Raw genomic sequence first — 19,031 nt, 5'->3', positions numbered from 1 at the left:
ACACCCCAGTCACAAAACACAGGTCTCGGCTCTGAGATCCACAGGGCTGGTGTGAGCATGGGTTCAAAGAGAAAAACAACAATGGGAAGATATCTGGAGGGTAATGAAATGACAGTCCAGTGAATATGTTTCAAAAGCACACTCGTTTTTGAAAGACAGAACTATTAAATTAGCAAAAAGGAATACATTAGACCCAACAGAGCTGAGTTTCCAAATGTCTTTTTGAAATAATTAACTCCAGGCATCAGGGATCAAGTATATTCACTGCAAGTGGGAAGTGGCTGCGGAACCTGAAGCTGGAAGGTGGCCCTGGAGAAGGTTGTGTGTGGAAGAGGGCTTGGGGAGAGGGCTGTGTCAGGAAAATAGGCATTTCTACCAACATGAGGAAGCTCTTGGGGAGAGGGGTGAAGAGCACAGGCTTGGAGATCTGGTCTAGAGTCTTTGTCCACCACTTACCAGTGGTAAGATTGCTAGTAAATTTCCCCAAGCTTTGATCTTCTCATCTATAAAATGGGGATAATCTCAGTTACTAGTTCATAGGATTATGGCGACAAATATATAGAACATTTCAGATGGATTAGCAGTCTGTGGTCAGCAGTCAGTGCTTGCAGGTGATCACTATGGTTGCTCCTAGGATGAATGAGATGGAAGAGGTTCATAGCCAGTTCTGGAGTAGGAGGGGACGGAGCACCACCAGGGTCACCAAAATGACTTGGAACCTTAGAACCAGACTTGCTGATTCACTATAGGCAAGGAATCATACAGCAAGATTAAAGCAGGCAAAGTTAGCCTCAAGAGCCTCTGAAAACAATAGATTGATCCTGGTGAACTAGTCAGCTATGGCTGCAATAATGCTGTGTAACAAACCATCCACAAATTCAGGGGCTTACCACCACAAGTGTTTGCTTTTCTTGCTCAGGGGTCTGCTTGCTGGCTGGGGCAGTTCTGCTCTAGTCCACAGGGCATTGTCAGGCCTGCTCCCTGCATCTCATTCTGTGGCCCAGGGTCTGTACATGGCAGCTACCCAGTGTGTGTCCTTTTCAATTCAATAGGCAGGAGTTCAAGGGCAGGCTCTTCAAGTTAGGCTCCCAAGTCTGGGGAAGACTTTGCTGTGATCCAGCTTTGCTCACTCCCCTGTGCTTCCAGGGAGGGGCATCCACAGAACAAACATCAGTTGTCCTGGGTCCAAGAATAGTTATGGTGATTAATTAAGCTACAGAATTAATTAATTAATTAATCAAGCTACAGAAACCAACAATGCTAAACTGGAGGAAGTGGGAGGTGGTGAGGTTTGGGGAAGCCCACTCGTTCCATTCTCAGGGTCCTAGGATGGAGGACAAGGAGCCTAGGAGACAGGACTCTGAAAGGACTCCTTCCAGGGGCATCTGGAAAAATCCCCAGCCAGTGGATTGGTCTCTGATTTCTCACAGTGGGCCACCTGCTTTGGAATCATTGAGGAAGATTATTAAAGACACAGATTCATTGGTGCCTCTGGCCCCTCCTAACCAGGGTCCTGGAGTCAAGGCTTAGGGGCTGTGTGGGTCACAGGTCTCCAGATGATTCTGAGAAACTTCAGCTAATCACTCAGGACCTGGGAGTTTTGAGTTTAAAATCGAGGAGGAGAAACAAATGCCTGCCCTCCGGTTTTATGTGCTAACATGCACCAAAAGCCTTAAATTCTGAGGAAAAGGGAAAACGTCCAAGGAGCAATTTCTGTAATTTCCTGGAGTTTTCATTCTCATCTTCCAGAATTCCATGGTGCCAGCCATGATGTTAAGCAACTATTAACTTCAGCTATTGCCCATTTTACAGACATGGAAACTGAGATGAAGGTGACCCAGCTGCTGCCTAGACACCAACCAGTCGGGTCTGCAAGACTTTAGCTTCTCCTTCTCCTTCCCTGTCCCCAGGTGCCCTTCCTCCCAAGAGTATGTGATCCAAACTAATCCTTCCTTGCCTAGAGGAAGGCAGGATAGGGAGCCTGGTCAAAAGATGTGTATCAGCGTTCGCTGTCCCTCAGGCCCTGCGCTGTTGCATCACAGGAATTCTCATTTAATCCTCCACTCAGGGAAGTAAACAAGGAGGCAAATAAGGACAGCGATTAAGCAACTTGCTCAATGTCTCACAGCTCCAAGGCTGTGGGCTCCAGGGGCCCTGGGGATCCTGCTCCCAGCCTTAGCTCTTTTTTTTTTAATTTATTAAAAATTAAAAAAAATTTATTTTTGCTGCGCTGGGTCTTCATTGCTGCACATGGGCTTTCTCTAGTTGCGGCGAGCAGGGGCTACTCTTCATTGCGCGTGGCTTCTCTTCTTGCAGAGCACAGGCTCTAGGCTTGGGGGCTTCAGTAGTTGTGGCACGTGGGCTCAGTAGTTGTGGCTTGCAGGCTCTAGAGTGCAGGCTCAGTAGTTGTGGCACACAGGCTTAGTTGCTCCGCGGCATGTGGGATCTTCCCGGACTAGGGCTCGAACCCGTGTCCCCTGCATTGGCAGGCGGATTCTTAACCACTTCGCCACCAGGGAAGCCCCCCAGCCTTAGCTCTTGACCTAAGCACCACTTCCCAGTTGCCACGGTGACTTAGCTTTTGGCTACAATACCCAGAAGAGGCAACTCAAACGTGTTCAACGGTGAGCTCTTAAATCCATGCCCCTCCCCTGCTCCATATATAACATAAACACATGCCCTCCTCTCATGACACACATGCACACACATGCACATACACACACCATCCTCCCGTGCACACACACACTGGCGACTCGAGCCAGGGCTGTGATAAGGGGATGGTGAGTTTGGACTGTGCAGCTGCTGCTGCTTTTCTCAGGAAGCCGGGAGCTCACTGGATGTGTTGACTGGCTTGGTAAAGAGGAAGGTGCTCACAAGTCAGCAGAGGGGACTGGCTGTGCCACACCCCAGGGGCCTGCCAAGACCCAGAGAGGCTTTGAGGGGGAGGGGAGAGAGGAGAGCAAGGATGAGGGGGAAAGAGCTGCCCTTGGTCCTCTCCAGGGGACGCAGCGAGGTCACAGGTCTGGCAGGCAGTATCTGGGTGCCTGCAGGAGGTAAGTAATGGGCCATAAATAATGCATCAGGGTGAGGCAGGAGCTAGTGGAAGAGAGAGACTCTGGATTTGGAGCCAGGAGACCCAGGAAGGAATCCCACCCTTGCTTTGAATTGAGGAAGGCTGGGACCTCCCTCTCATGAGCTGTTTCCCAAAATGTAAGCCAGGGGTACTAATCATAATGACTGGCCACTGTGAGGATGACAAGAGAAAAGAGGATGCAAATGCGTGTAAACAGAAAGGTCTTATCCAAATGTGAGGTGGTCTTATTGCTCTTATAATCATTATTCCATCTAGAGGCAGTAGAGCACAGTGGGTAAGAACAGAGACCCTGGAGCCCCCCTCCCTTTGTTCAGGCCCAATTACTGGCAGTGACTTTACCTTTCTAGACCTCAGTTTCCTAATCTGTAAAATGGGAATAACGATGGCACCCATCACATGGAATCATTATGAAGGCTGAACCAGTTAAGGATGCTTGGTACAGTGCCCAGCACAGTGGAGAAAGACACAAGAGCTGGCTCTTCTCTCCTCTGGTGGATTGGTATCATCATGGTACTTACACAGTGGGGCTTGTTATGGATGGAATGTTTGTGTCCCCCAAATTCATATATTGAAATCCTAATGCCCCCCCCCCGCCCATGTGATGGTATTTAGAGTTGGGGGCCTTTGAGAGGTGATTAGGTTATGAGGGTGGGGTGTTCATAAGTGGGATTAGTGCCCTTATAAAAGGATCCCAGAGGGCTCACTCTGCTCCACCTCCTCCCGCCCCATGTGAGGACACAGTGAGAAAACAGCTGTCTGCAGCCTGGCAGAGGGTCCTCCCCAGGACCTGACCATGCTGGCACCCTGATCTCAGACTTCCAGCCTCTAGAACTGTTTATAAGCCACCCAGTTATGGTATTTTGTTATAGCAGCCTGAGCTGACTAACAGCTGTTAGGACCTGCCAGCAGGGGTACAGACTCAGTGCATGGTGTCCCTTCTGCTTATGGAAGCAGCAGGCGTGCACCCCAAGATGGCATCCTCAGGCCTGAGGCCATGGACAGTCCAGGATGCTGACTCAACCTGCCCAGCAGCACTGCTCACTCACACCCTGGGGCTCCCTTTCCCTAGAAGGCCCCTCATGTCATTCTCTGTGACCCCACTCAGCCCAGCCTCCCAAGCCAATGGCTAGGATCAAACTCTAACCCATCCTGAGACTTGAGACCTCCCAATTAGGCCTCTGATGTAGTAAATCCAGAATATACAAAAATGCTTTTTTCTCGTATGTCTTTCCTGATAGTAAGTGGGGTACATACAGTAATAATCTAATTCAGCTCAACAATTATTTAATAAGTGACCTAAGTGTGATCCTCAGCATCAGGCATTGGGCACCATACTAGTTTTTTATTGCTGATGTGAAAAATTACCACATTAGTGGCTTAATACAAATAAATATTCTTATAGATCTGGAGGCCCAAAGTCTGGAATGGGTCTCCCTGGGCTAAAATCAGGATGTTGGTAGGGCTGCATTCCTTTTGGAGGTTCTAGAGGAGGATCCATTTCCTTGCTTTTTCCAGCTTCTAGAGACCATCTGCTTTCCCTGGCATATGGCCCTTTCCTCCATCTTCAAAGCTAGCAATGCCATCAAGCCAAGTCCTCGTGCTGCCGTCTCTCTGGTTCTCTCCTGCCTCCCTCTCCCACTTTTAAGGATCCATGTGATTACATCGGGCCCACCCAGATAATCCAGGATCATCTCCCTACTTTCAAGTCAGCTGCTAAGCAACTTCACTTCATCTGCAACCTTCATTCCCCTCTGCCAAGTAATGTAACATATTCACGGGTTCCAGGGATGAGGACACTGACGTATTTGAGGGGAGGCATTATTCTGCTGACCACAAATCCTTCACGGTGAGCCAAGTGCTGCATTGGTACTTTGCAATCATTCACTCACTCACTCATTTATTCAACAAATATTGGTGGAGGGCTCCCACCTACTGAGCTCATCCTAAGTACCAGGCCCAGTGCTGGCTGCTGAGGCTTAACAGCCAACAAGACACAATCCCTGCTCTCAGGAAGCTCATAGTCCAGGGTGGAGATGGACCGGCACACAGACAACCACTGTACAGTTGAGCCAGTTATACTTCACTTCTCTGAACCTGTTTCTTCATCTGTAAAATCAGAAAAATATAACTATAGCTCTGTCTCCAAATGCTGGGAGATTCAAATGAGATAACGTATGTAGGTAATGCTCTTAGCACTATGCCTGGCATATAGTAAGGGTTTCTTAAATGGTAGACTATTATTGTATTATTATTGAGAATGTGGTATGATGGAAGCAAAGAGGAAGGCAGTCAGGGAATCAGGGAGTCAGGTGAAGTCTAAATTGACACCCCCAGGGATGAGCAGGATTAGCCCAGGGAAGTGTAGGAAGTGGAAGGAAGGGGTCCCTGGGCAGAAAGAATCCATGTGCAAAGGCCCTGTGGTGAACAGGCCTCTCGATCCTCATGATACCCCAATAGCCCACTAGGTCTCTTCCTGCTGTGTACATGAGTTGTGCTCCCACTCCCAAAGACCAGAGGCCGGAAGGACCTCCTGGCTTCTAAACACCCAGCTCCAAGGCAGTACTGTGCCCACTGTACTCATCACGAGAATCCTACCTGCCCCCACACCTTGTACCTGGAACCACAAAATTCATTGTCCTAACAGCCACTCATCAATGGGCCCCAACTAGGTGCTGGGCCCTGAGCTGAGAGCTCTTCAGTTAGCAACTCACTAACTCCTCACAGCTATATAATTAGACCTGTTGGAGAGAGGAGGAAATTCTGCAAGTGTGGGAAACTTACCCAAGGTCACCCAGGTAGTAGATGGTGAAACCCAAGGCTGTTCTGATTCCCCATCTCAAGGCCCGCTCAGGCCAACAGCCCAGGCCTTTGATGGCTCAGCTCCATGCATGGAGGCTGGGCCGTGAGGAAACGGGATGAAGTGGGACCTTAGAAGAACATCTGGTCTACCCTAGAGTTTGAACTAGGGGTGCCTGGAGCCTGGGGTAAGGGCCAGGGCATTTGTTAAAAAGAACAGGCTCGTCTCTTTCCCAGAATAAGGTGCAACAGCAGCAAGGCACAAGAAAACAAAGGACAAACTGGCTTGGACACTTAAGGAGGGTCCCAGACTGAGCCCTCCCACCCTCAGCAAAGCCTGGTCCTACCCAAGAGCGGGGAGACTCAACCCAGAGCTAACACAGGAGCCAGAGGGAGCTTCTCAGCCTATCTGTTCCTTGACTGGGGACAAAGCTGTGTGGACAAACAAGAAAAGCATATATATCAGAGTCCTGGTGTACACTGGTGGCTCCTGGCCCCTTCCCTCATCTTCAAAGCTAACAATGTAGGGCCACCTGTTTTCTCTTGGGGAGTGCTAACCCCTATCACATCGTGATGTCCGGACTACCTTCTTGGAGTTAAACTTCCTTTCTTGTATGAAATCATGGTGATAATAGATGACAGTTCGTGTGTGCTTGTGGCGCAATAAATGGTATCTGTGCAGCAAGGGGTTAGCTCAGCAGGCTTGGATTGCTCGAATCCTGGACTTTCCAAAGAAAGAACTAGTCCTTGGTGCTCCTGCTGCCTGACGGGAGTGTTTGTGTGTGTTTGAGGCCTTGGGCCACACTGTATGGGTCTGACCAGATAGTTAACACTCACAGTATGACCTCTGGGGAAAGCCTGTGTTTGGAGGCCCAAGGCCCTGGGCCACACTGTGTCAATATGACTTCTGGGGGCCTGGAGACTGAGTAGCTTAGGTCAGTTGCGCAGGTGCTGCATGCCTATGTGACCGACTCTCAGTAAAAACCCTGCACTCCAAGGCTCAGGTGAGCGTTCCGCGGTTGGTACTCTGCTCGTGTTATCACACATCAGTGCTGGAAGCATTGACTGTGCCCCTGTGCGACTCCACTGGGAGGGGCACTGGAAGCTTGCGCCTGGTGTCTCCTGGACTCCACTTGTGCACCCTTCCTCTTTACTGATTTGATCCATGTCCTTTCGCTGCAGTAAATGGTAACCATGAAGGAAATGGCTTTTCTGAGTTTTATGAGTCCTTCTAGTAAATCATCAAGCTTGGGGGTGGTCTTGGGGACCCTCAACACAGCATCCTATGTCAGTTCCTCAGTTTCTATTGTCTGGAAACTTGGTTGGAACCTCTGATTCAACCCAGTCCTGTCATTGTGGTGCTGAGGACACTGCGGCCCCCCGAGAGGGAGGCGTGCCCGGGGCAGCCTACCATAGGGTCCACCCTAGGTCTGGGGCATGGCACCCCAACTCTGGGCATGGCTTTAGCTCAGGCCTGGGGTGGGGCTGGGACAATCACCCTGTAGAAAGGGGGCCATTCTCTCCAGAACTTCAGGACAAAGGCTTCTCCAGACATGTGTGTCCTCTCTGGAAGGAGAATGGCTTAGCTCTCCTCCAAAGAGCAAATCTTAGCTTTTCGTCTGCTTTCTGCAAATTCATGTCTACGTGAGAGCTCCCTGGGGCCCAGGGAAAGCTGTGCCTCCTCCCTGACCTCTTGGTTCTCCCTTCCCGCTGAAAGTGGGGTTGATCAGGTCCCTCAGGCTCACGACTGGGGCCAGCAGCCGAGTTAGGATCAAGGAAAGCCTGGAGGGCCACCCAGCACCCGCCAGGAGAGCTGTCTTTCCCTGGAACATTTCCTGTCCTTCAGGGGAAACTGAGACAGGGAACTCATAGCTCTGGACCTTGTGACAAAGTGTGGACTTAAAAACATTCCTGGGCTTCCCTGGTGGTGCAGTGGTTGAGAGTCCGCCTGCCGATGCAGGGGACACGGGTTCGTGCCCTGGTCCGGGAAGATCCCACATGCCGCGGAGCGGCTAGGCCCGTGAGCCATGGCTGCTGAGCCTGCGCGTCCGGAGCCTGTGCTCTGCAACGGGAGAGGCCACAGCAGTGAGAGGCCTGGTACCAAAAAAAAAAAAAACAAACCATTCCTGAATATGGGGCCAAATAGTTCCCTCCAGGACTGCCTTGGGTGTGTTTGTTTTTTTAGCTTTTTATTTGAAATAATTATAGATTTACAGGAAGTTGCAAAATAATAGAGAGAGGTCCTGTGTATCCTTAACTAAGTTTCCTCCAGTGGTAACCCCTTACACATACAAGATCAAAAAAACTCAGGCTTTAAAGTGAAATTAGCACAATTGGGAAGGTGGGGCTGGCAACCACTCCACCCCTTACCCAAGATTCCCCCAAGAACCTGCGTAGGTGCGAAGCCAGTCGGGAGACCACACACAGGTCTCCTTTCAAGGATGGATGGGCTGGCCTTGGCAGAGGTCAGAGACCAAGCACCCAGGCAAAGGGAGGCTGCAGAGTGGCCTTAGGAGGTCATCCAAGAGATGTGGGCAAAGCAGCATCTTGGGGTAAATTGCTAGCAGCACTGTTTCCAACAATGCAAAATTGGAAACATCCTAAATGCCCAACACTATGGGATCGGCTAAGAAAATAATGAAGCATCCACACAGTACAGTGCAGCTATTATCATTACATTGTGGAAGAATAGTTTTTATCAGGGTAAATGTTCATGATATACTGGCAAGTGAAAAAAGATTGAGTGGCAAAAATATGTGCAGTATGATTCCTTGGGGGAAAACACACACACACACACACACACACAAAGTGCTGAAGGACATACCCCTCCCCTCTGCCCCAATGTTAACATGTTAACACTGGTTATCTTTAGGCAATGGAATTATGAGTGATTTTAATTTTTTCCTCTGCATTGAGTTTTCTGCATTGAGCATATATGACTATTGGAATTTTAAAATTATATTATCAGACCTACCCCTTGCCTGGACTCAGCCCTTACTGGGGCTCCATGTGTCTGGTGAAGCTTCCAGGGGAGGTGGAAGGATTCTCAAAGGGAACTGGAGGAGGTTCTGCTGTCCTCTTGGATCGGGGAGGACGGAGTGGGGTGTCTGGAGTTCCCTGGAGAGCAAAGGGCAGGCACTGAAGGGGGAGGGTCTTAACATGTTATGGGAGAAAGGGGGTGGCAGCATAGCCACTGCGTGGTCCAGGGTGGCCCAGGAGCAGGGAGCAGATCATCTGGTGGCTGGTGAAATTGCAGAGGCAGCCTGAGACCAGGCACTCACCGCTGCCTACTTGCTCATTCCAGCTTCCTCACCATCTGCTCACGCACACCCAGCCTTCTCCACCTAAATGCAGGAGCTCCTGTCAGAGGGCAGGGCTGCAACATGCTCAGCTCTGTGCCTCCCTGAGCTTAGCATGGGGCCTAGCTGACCCACTGTAGGATGGATGGATGGATGGATGGATGGATGCTCTCCCCCAAACACCCTCTCTTCTATCTCCATCTGCTGACCTTCCACCTCTCCGCAGGCTCAGATGCCTCTACCTCCATGAAGCCCTTGCTGACCCCTCCAGGCCCCCCGTGTACTGCATGGTAACCTCAATTGCACATGTTAGCAGAGTCCGCCCAGTACCCAGATTATGGCACTCTGAGGTGGTTTCCTCCGTTGGTGCACAAACCTGAAAGGCAAGGTCAGTGCCTGGTCTGCTCTGGTTCTCCAGTGCACTCAGCACAGGGCTTGGCACCAAAGAGGCACTCAACCAAGCCTATAAAAGAAGAGAAGGGATCCTCTCTTCTCTCCCTGAGGCCATCTTACTCATCATTAGTGAGTGGGGAGTGTTAGCGGGGACGGGGGGACAGTTCCTGCTCAACCTCCTGCTAACAGAGGGAGCTTCGATGGCCCCAGGCTCCCCTGCACCCCTGACCCCACCTGCTGCTTCTTTTCACTTGCTCCCAGTCATGGTCACAAGGGGACTGGAGAGGAACGGTGACTCAGCCCAATTCATCACCACAGTGGAAAAACCCAGTCACCTGTCCTCCTGGCAAAGGGACCGGAGCTGCCTCTGCATCTGGAAGGGCAGCAAGCCATACTGTTCTCAAGGTCCTTTTGTCTTTCACCTGCTGAAAAATCAAAGAGTAAAGGATGTAGGAGCATCGTCACTTGACACTGTAGACTTGCAGTGTGATATGACTCAGTGACCCGGGATGGTGTGTTCCCTCCATGCCAGGCTCCGAGTTAAGTGCCCATGTGTGTCATCTCACAGCAGTTTCACAACAAGTCCATTATTATCTGAAGTGGGCACTGGCCACTCTTTTGGCCACCAGCGTCTGACATGCCCTTCCTATGAAGCAGAGTCCACCTCCTACGAGAGGAACTGAAAACACATTTTTCCCAGCCTCCCTTGAAGCTTTGACAGAGTACCTTTTACAGGCATCTCCAATCAGACATCACATTCCTGACTCTGAATTAGAAACTGGTGACACGAACAAGCCGAGACCATACCAAGTCCATTCTGGTGACAGTGTGGCAGTGGCAGCAGCAGCCACTCTGGCTTCAGAGGCAGCCATGGTCCTGATGCCAGCACCCCGTGTCCCTGCCCAGGGGCGGTGCTGGCTGCAGCATCTGTTCCCGGGGATGGCAGCAGTGGTTTTGAAACCAGACCAATGCTACAGGGTTGGGCCTGGCTCCTGAGATCCCGAGGGCTGCCCACCATCCTTTTAACAAAGCCCTGTTTTGCTTAAATCAGACAGTAGTTTTCTGTTTCCTGCAGTCACCCAGACTGATTCGGTAGCCTGAGTTTCCGGATGGGGAAATGAAGGCCCAAAGAGATGTTCAGACAGGCTGGGTCTCGTCTCTAGCTGAGGTACAGGCCAGTCTCCTCCCTGGTTTACAAATGGGAAAAGGGCAGTCCAGAGAGGGCAACAACTTTCGCAGCATCTTTCAGGTAATGAGGAGCAAGGCTTGAGGGATGTGACTTGGAGGCCCCCTGTCCCAGCCAACAGCTTGGCTATCTGCCACGCTTGGCTTTCCTCTGTTAAAAACCCTGCCACCCAGCCTGCCCCAAACACCCTGCTTCCTTCAAAGGGATGAAGAAGAGCCCCGGAGCAGAAGGAACTGAGAGCTTGTGCTTCTGCTGACTCAGCTGGGATCCTCTGCCCAGCATGATTGACTCCTCCAGAAGGGGTCAGGGCCTCCCTCCCTGCCTATCCCCTGAGCACCTTTTTTTTTTTTTTTTTGCGGTACGCGGGCCTCTCACTGTTGTGGCCTCTCCCGTTGCGGAGCACAGGCTCCGGACGCACAGGCTCAGCGGCCATGGCTCACGGGCCCAGCCGCTCCGCGGCATGTGGGACCCTCCCAGACTGGGGCACGAACCCATGTCCCCTGCATCGGCAGGCGGACTCTCAACCACTGTGCCACCAGGGAAGCCCTTTTTTTAAAAAAAAATAAATTTATTTATTTTATTTATTTGTTTTTGGCTGTGTTGGGTCTTCGTTGCTCTGTGCGGGCTTTCTCTAGTTGTGGCAAGCGGGGGCTACTCTTCCTTGTGGTGCGCGGGCTTCTCATTGCGGTGACTTCTCTTGTTGCGGAGCACGGGCTCTAGGTGCACAGGCTTCAGTAGTTGTGGTGCGCAGGCTCAGTAGTTGTGGCTCGCGGGCTCTAGAGCGCAGGCTGAGTAGTTGTGGTGCACAGGCTTAGTTGCTCCATAGCATGTGGGATCTTCCTGGGCCAGGGATCGAACCCGTGTCCCCTGCATTGGCAGGCGGATTCTTAACCACTTCGCCACCAGGGAAGTCCTAAGCACCTTTTCTTTTTTTAAAAAAATAAATTTATTTATTTATTTATTTATTTATGGCCATGTCGGGTCTTGTTGCTGCACACAGGCTTTCTCTAGTTGCAGAGAGCGGGGGCTACTCTTCATTGCGGTGCGAGGGCTTCTCATTGCGGTGGCTTTTCTTGTTGTGGAGCATGGGCTCTAGGCGCAAGGGCTTCAGTAGTTGTGGCACATGGGCTTAGTTGCTCCGCGGCATGTGGGATATTCCCAGACCAGGGCTCGAACCTGTGTCCCCTGCCTTGGCAGGCGGATTCTTAACCACTGCGCCACCAGGGAAGTCCCCTAAGCACCTTTTCTTGATGCAATAGCTCCCTGGTAGGGCAGTGTTTTCACAATCACATTGCTTCATCATCTATTAAAGCTTTACTTTTTAGGGGTTTAAATCCTCAACCTAACCCCCGCAAATGCCCACTTGGGGTTCATGAATTATCTAAACCAGATGGATTTGTCTACATTAGTTCAAGTCTGTGGCAGACACCATTCCACACACAGATCTGTCTGTGTGCAGATGTGTCACAGTGTCAAAGCTCTTATTAGGCAGCCTTTTACATCCTCCTGGGGCCTGTACTCCAATTCAGAACAGGCTAGGCCTCATGAATTATGTTACTAGAACATCAACAGTTAGTTTTATTCAATAACCAGGCCTGAAATTATTGGAAAGGATAGAATTCAGAAAAGCCTGAAAGAATCTGTAATGCAATGATAACAGTTTTATCATCAGTAACCACAAGGACTATTTATTGAGCACTTCAACCATGTGTCTGGCACTGCGCTAAGCATTTTATGCCATCATTTAATTCTTAGGAGCCCTCTGAGGTCAGCATCATCCCAATTTTACAGAGTATAACATGAAGCCTCAGAGAGAATAAGTCACACAGCCAGGAAATTATAGAACCAGCCTGTGCTCTGAAGGACTGGTTCCAGACTTGTATATGTAGAACCAGTTTCCTGGATGTTTTGGATGTAGAGGTTTACTCTGTCACCACCTCCCCTCATCAACCCTTTACAAAGGAGGAAACTGAGAGGCAAGGATTTCCCCAAGGTGAGCCCCAGAGTTGTAAGGAGAACCCAAGCTTGCTGCCTTCTGTGCAGTTTATATACTGCACCCCAAGCAGGAATGTGCACCCCATCTGGGGCCACCAAATCTTACCAGCTTCCTAAACGTTGCAGAGTCGGTTAATTCAAAGTCATAGTAGCTTCCACGGAAGCCTGGAGCTGAGGGAAAGCTGGGACCTCATTACAAACCAGCCCAGTTAAAGGTCCAGTGAAGGGGGAGACGCACTGAAGGATCCTCTTGACGTCTCAGCCCGCACCATCCCGGACCTACCTCCCAGATGACCTGGTCCAACACAGTCACTCTGCACCCGCAAGGCCGGAATCGGGAGGGGCAGAGCCCCGCCCAAGGTCAGTGGCAGAGCCTGAATTGAACCCCTGTCTCCAGGAGCCCTCCTCTTGAGCTGTCTTACCCAAGTAAATTTTTTCAGGTCATCACATTTCCATTCTCCCTACAGTAGGACTCCATCCAGGGACTTTGGTGTTCCCTCTTTTGGGGTAACAGGTGAGAGCAACGTCTCTGGGCCTGACCAGAGTGAGCCTGAGCACCAAAGGGATCCCCAGTTCGCTTTCCTGCTCCCTCAGATAATGGAGGGTGAGTGGAGGCGAGCAGGGACCTCGCCACATTCGGGGGTGGGGCGCGGGGCGAGGGACCAGGACACCTCGGCCTGGAGTCACTCCCGCATGAGTTCCCCAAGGAAACCCTAGGGCTCTGAAAACGGGGGACGACGACCCAAATCCCCCTCAGCGCCTGGCTCTTCCCAACCCCCCAGGGCTTTTCCCCAGCAGCTCCCAGCTGGCGACAGGGGCGGGGGAGGGGGTGCTGTCTCCTCCGGGCTCCTGGGGAATCTAAACAAAGACTGGGGCAGAGACCGCTCCCTCCCGCGGGAGCCCGACGCCACGCGGCAACCAGGGGACTGGCGGCGCAGGCGGGGCCTCCCACCGCCCCCGGCGCACTCCGAGCAGCGGGGGACCCTTCCTCCAGGCGCCTGCAGGAGGTGAGGATCAGGCCCATCGACCTGGGGTCTCCGCTAGGTTCGGGTGTCCGGGGGTCTAGCTCGCCCGCCCACTGGGCGCTCCAGCCGCAGCGGGAGACGGAAGCCGAGCGCGCAGAACCGCCTCCCGGGTCCAGCCCCCAGGCCCGGCCCAGCACCCGGGCCAAGCGCCCACGCTCCCCGCGCCCACGTGGGCACGCCCCCCGCGGCGCACCACCCCCGACCCGGCCCCTGCCCCCAGCCTCGGCGGCTCTGCAGAGGGGCCGGGCGCTGCCTGCACCTGCACCCGCGCGTTGGCTGCAGCAGCGCAGAGGCCCGGCTCCCCGCCTGCGTGTCTGTCTTGCTCGCCTCACCCTAGGTGAGTCGGCGGCGCCCCGAGACCCATCTCCCCCCATTCCCCGGCCACTGCGGCCGCGGCCGGCCCCCCGCCCCGGCGCATATCCCCGCGAGCGGGCCGCCTTGTCGCCAGGCCACACTTCGCCTATGAGGGCGGCACCCCCCCTCAGCCCACTCCGCCCCTCTCGGGCTCTTCCTCCTCGCCTTCCCGGCCAGAGGTGCGGACCCCCAGGGCCACGGCCCCGCGGCCACCCGCGCCTCCCTGATCGCGACATCGGGGGCGGCCTAGGCCTCTTTGTTTGGGCGGCGGGCACAGGGGCCCACTCCCGCTGCCTCCCAGAGTGTCACCCGCACCCACCCCGCGCGCTTTCTCAGCCTCCCGGAGTTCACCCGGACCAGGTGGCGGCGGGCGCCTTTGAGGGGTGCGCGGCCGTGCAATTGGTGGATTTTTTTAAACCTGTTTGGAGGGGGGAGCGCGGCGTGGGGGGCGGCGAGAGCTCTCCCGGCTCCCGGCTGCTCTTCCTGCTTCGCTTCTCGCTCTCCTGCTGTTTCCCTCCTCGCCTCCCGCGCTCCTCTCCCCTGCTCGGCTGAGCGCGCAACCCCGAGCCGGGCAGCGCGGGGCGCAGACATGAAGGTGCTGGGATACAAGATCGAGCTGCTGACAGGTACCGCCGGCCTCTCCCCGCCGCCGCCCCTCCGCGCGGCCCTTGCTGCCCGCTACTTTCCGAGTTGGAGCGGGGCTTGGTGGCGGTGGCCGCGGGTTTGGGGTGGCTCGGGTTCGAGCAGGAGGAGGGGGTGCAGATACCAGCTAAGTCCTAGCTTGTGCGCTGCGGGTTCCTGTGCGGAGCCCGGCCCCGGGAGTGGACTTGGGGCGGTGCCCTGCTCGGCTTTGCTCTCTGAAGGGCCCGGCGTTCGGGTGGGTAGAGCGCTTGCCGCAGGGGCGCGCGTTCGAGGACTGGCCCCCTGGAGTCTCCGACTAGTCAAGCTCTAGGCAGGTCCCCAAAAAGGGAAAGAGAGCTTAGAGCCTCTGCCCTTCAATCAGTGTCACTCAGTCCCCCCAAGAAAGGAGCTTCCTGGGCTCCCAGCAGGACCTCTGCCGCGGGCCTCTGAGTTTCTGCTCCCCGTGAGAATCTGAGCACCTCTCTCCCTGGGAGGAGAAGTTACTTGCTCGGAATAGAGGCCAAGTAGCCAGGAAAGTAGGAAGCCAGATTGGGCCCTGGTGACTGGGAAACTTCAGCCTTGGGGCCCCTGTGAAGGAATGGCCAGACACCCCACTGGAAACCATATCGTGGGTGCTGTGGCTGGAGATAACAGAGGACACTGGGTCTGCCCAGAAGAGCAGGCGGGACAGGGGCCAGGGGTCTGAAGGGTGGAGACACTCTCCCAGGCGGGAAGGGCACACAGTACAGGTGGCTTCTGTGGTCTCCCCAAGGGAGAGCTGTGGAGAGGCCTAGACAGGAGGATGGGGGCTGAGAAAGGGAAACAGTTGGGAAGTCCAGATCCCACCAGGTCCTGGGCTGTAGAGGTGCTCAATCAATGTGTACTGGATGGACACATGGATTCCAGAAATCGTCGCCTGGCACCTGGGAGGTTTGATCCCTGACTTGGAGAACCTTACCATCTAGTGCAAGGGAACAGCACAGGAGCCCTGTTACAAGAAAGGGAAGGGGGCAGCAGTGTGAGGACACACTCAGGAAACAGGTTGGAGTCTGAGGGGGGGTGGGCAGGAGGAGAGCAGATAGATTTGAGCACGTGGCAGCGTTTGAACTGGACCCTAAAAGACAGAATTTCTACTAACGGAGTGGGAGGTGGCATTACAGGCTGAAGGATGGACGGACCAGCATACGCAGAGGCCCTGGGATGTGAGAGAGGCTTGAACTGGGAGTGATGTAACGTGAAGCGGAGGCTGGAGGGCCTGGAATGTGTGGGATGGGGTGGGCTGGGGGTTGGGTGAAGTTTCGGGCTGTGAGTACGTGTTCAAGTAATAGTGGCCACTCCTTGGCTCATGCCAAGCTCAGAGGGAAGAGAAGGTGGGCGCTGTTCCTGGAGCGCTGGAAACACTGGCCAGGTGCTCAGAAGCACGAGATCTGAGCCCAGTTAGCCGTGCGGCTGGCACCCCCCTCCCCCAATCCCTTGCCATCTTGCCTTGTAGAGCTCACCTGAGGCAGGCCAGTCCTCCTGACTTCAAAGGGAACTACAACAGCGGCTGAACTTGTTAATCCCCACCCCCATCCCCACCGAGGGAAAGTTTTCACCACCCAGTGGGTTTCTTTTTTTTTGTTTTTTTTTTGCGGTACGTGGGCCTCTCACTGTTATGGCCTCTCCCGTTGTGGAGCACAGGCTCCGGACACGCAGGCTCAGCGGCCATGGCTCACGGGCCCAGCCGCTCCGCAGCATGTGGGATCTTCCTGGACCGGGGCACGAACCCATGTCCCCTGCATCGGCAGGCGGACTCTCAACCACTGCGCCACCAGGGAAGTCCTACCCAGTGGGTTTTTAGAGCCCTGCGTGCAGGACAGAACTCCTAGATCCTTCCCCTTCTCCTCTTCCAGCCCCAGAAGGGCCTGGAGGAGGAGTGTTCGTGGGAGACATGCGTGAGGGCTGCAACGGGGGTCCAGGCTTTGGGGTCCCAATACAGTGTACCCTCGTCTTCTGGATACATGGGTCAGGTCCCCTCCTCCCTCATCAGACAGACTTGCCCGGTTCTCGCGGGCTCTCTAGACCCCTGGCCAGGCTGGAACAGGACTCCCCCGGTCACTATCATCAGTCTTGGACTCCCACTGCACCTCTCACCAGGCCCTGGGAGACAGGTCATCCCTCCCAGCCGCGTCACAGTGGTTTTTCCAGCCTTCCCTCTTTCTCCAGCTGCCTCCCATCCTCTTCCTCGTCCCACTGATTTGGGTTCAAGTCCCAGCCCCAGTACTGGCCAGCCGTGTGATTTCAGATAAGTTGCTTAACCTCCCTGACTTCAGTTTTCTCATCTTAGAGATGGGAATGTTGACCCCTCCCTCTGAGAGCTGGCGTGAGGCTCACTGAGATAGTACAGGTGACACACCCGGATGGGGCCTGGCCCTGGTGGGCACCTCGTGGGCTTCATCTCCCCTCAGGTTCCTTGGTCTTGGCTGTGCCTGTGATGGAGGAGTCCAGCTGCGCTGGCTGGTTGGCCACGAGGAAGTTTGGATCTATCTCCACCCACTTTATCCGTGTCACGTGCATCTGTGAGATTTTTGACCCATCTCCTCTGTTGGATGATGAGCAGGTCACAAGGTGGTGGCTGGTTTATTGTGGTGGCATACAGCAGGTGCTCAGTAGTTGTTGACTGAGTCCAGGCTCAGCAGCGTCTCCAGGGTGATTTCTTTTTTTTTTTTTTTTTTGCAGTACGCGGGCCTCTCACTGCTGTGGCCTCTCCCATTGCGGAGCACAGGCTCTGGACGCGCAGGCTCAGCGGCCATGGCTCACGGGCCCAGCTGCTCTGCGGCATGTGGGATCCTCCCAGACCGGGGCATGAACCCATGTCCCCTGAATTGGCAGGCGGACTCTCAACCACTGCACCACCAGGGAAGCCCCAGGATGATTTCTTAGAGGTCTCCAACTCCCTGCCCCACACCAGCATTAGGAAATTATTTCACTGAACCTTTGGTTAAACTCATGTTTATTTGGCTGTTTATAGTTTTCACATTCTCCCATTTTATCATCATGATCATTTACCAATGAGGTCAGTCTCTGCCTCACGTCCTGCGGCTGAGGAGAGGTGGAGCTGGGTTTCAAACCTGAGTGCTGAGCCCTGAACCATCCCATGCATTTCTTTTTTATTTTTTTTTTAATCTTTCATGTTCGCTTTCCCGCCTTCCTTCCTTCCTTCTCCACACAGCATGTGGGATTTTAGTTCCCTGACCCACACCCTGTGCACTGGAAGCACGGAGTCTTAACCACTGGACCACCAGGGAAGTCCCCCCATGCATTTCTAATTGCCTGGCTCCGGGCCAGTCTCATAGCTGCTCTGCATTTCACTTTCCTCATCTGTGAAATAGGTTCGTTGTGGTACCTCCCATACAGGTGTGAGACTGTATGTATGTAAAACGTTGAGAGCAGCATCTGGCAGGCAGGCAGCAAATGGCAGGTGTAGGGCTGTTGTCCCCGAGCTGCCTTCTCTGTGTCCTGGAGTCTCCTCCCCTTCCCCCTGTGCTCCAGTCATCGGATTCCCTTCCTCAGGGAAGTTCCAGTTCCTCCTCTGGGTTCTTCACACAATCCAGGCCTCCCTGAGGTGTGCCTCTGGGGGACCCTGCTTTGGCCTCAGGTTCCCGTCACCTGGGACAAGGTGAGGCATGGCATCTGGGGTTGGGCCCTGCTGGCCGGACATCCACAGTTCTGACCCCAGGTGGACAAAGCCAGGTACCCCTCACTTACAGGGCTGGAAGGATGCCCATGAGTTGTCACGCGCAGCCCGAACATGTCTTTTTGTTCCAGAGAGAGGAAGGGGCCGTTCCTTCACAGGTGAGCGATGCTTAGGCGGCCGGCACTTAGAGTTCCAGACGCCTTTACAGAGTTTTCCGGTGTAGGGAGGGCAGGAATTTGGGAATCAGAGGATGTGAATTTCAGGGTTTCCTCTCCACTTGTCAGCTCCCGAGCAAATTCTTAATTTCTCTCAGCCTCAGTCTTCTTGTCAATAAAATGGGAATAAAGGCACTTCCTCGTTAGCGTGGTAAGAAGGAGCCCAGGGCTCTGTGCTGCCCACACACAAGCTCCCTGTAGAGTCCCCAGAGGGCAGACTCTCGGTGCCTTTTTTAATTTCTTCGTGAGATGGGGAAAAGTGGGACATTCGTCTGTTTGCAAGTAGAAAGGTGATGGTTTTTGTGCATTTATACTCCAACGGTCTGTCTCCAAGATGGATCAGAGTCAGAGCTCTAAAACGGCAGATTGAGGGCTCT

At 53.7% G+C, this 19,031-nt stretch overlaps 1 protein-coding gene across 4 annotated transcripts in view; it reads left to right on the top strand.

Moving 5' to 3' along the window:
- Positions 1-14,731: 14,731 nt before the first annotated feature.
- Positions 14,732-19,031, top strand: part of NDRG4 (NDRG family member 4) — a gene marked incomplete at both ends in the record, with an annotated part of 40,574 nt that continues 36,274 nt past the window's right edge. For all 4 annotated transcript variants that reach the window (XM_079724293.1, XM_079724292.1, XM_079724291.1 and 1 more), the window contains one exon: positions 14,732-14,768. In XM_079724293.1, coding sequence (XP_079580419.1) covers positions 14,732-14,768 — 37 coding nt within the window. The remainder of the gene's footprint in view (positions 14,769-19,031) is intronic.

This window comes from Hyperoodon ampullatus (assembly GCF_949752795.1).
Source record: "Hyperoodon ampullatus genome assembly, chromosome: 18".
Classification (NCBI taxonomy): domain Eukaryota; kingdom Metazoa; phylum Chordata; class Mammalia; order Artiodactyla; family Ziphiidae; genus Hyperoodon; species Hyperoodon ampullatus.
This window is presented reverse-complemented; position numbering and strand designations above follow the sequence as displayed.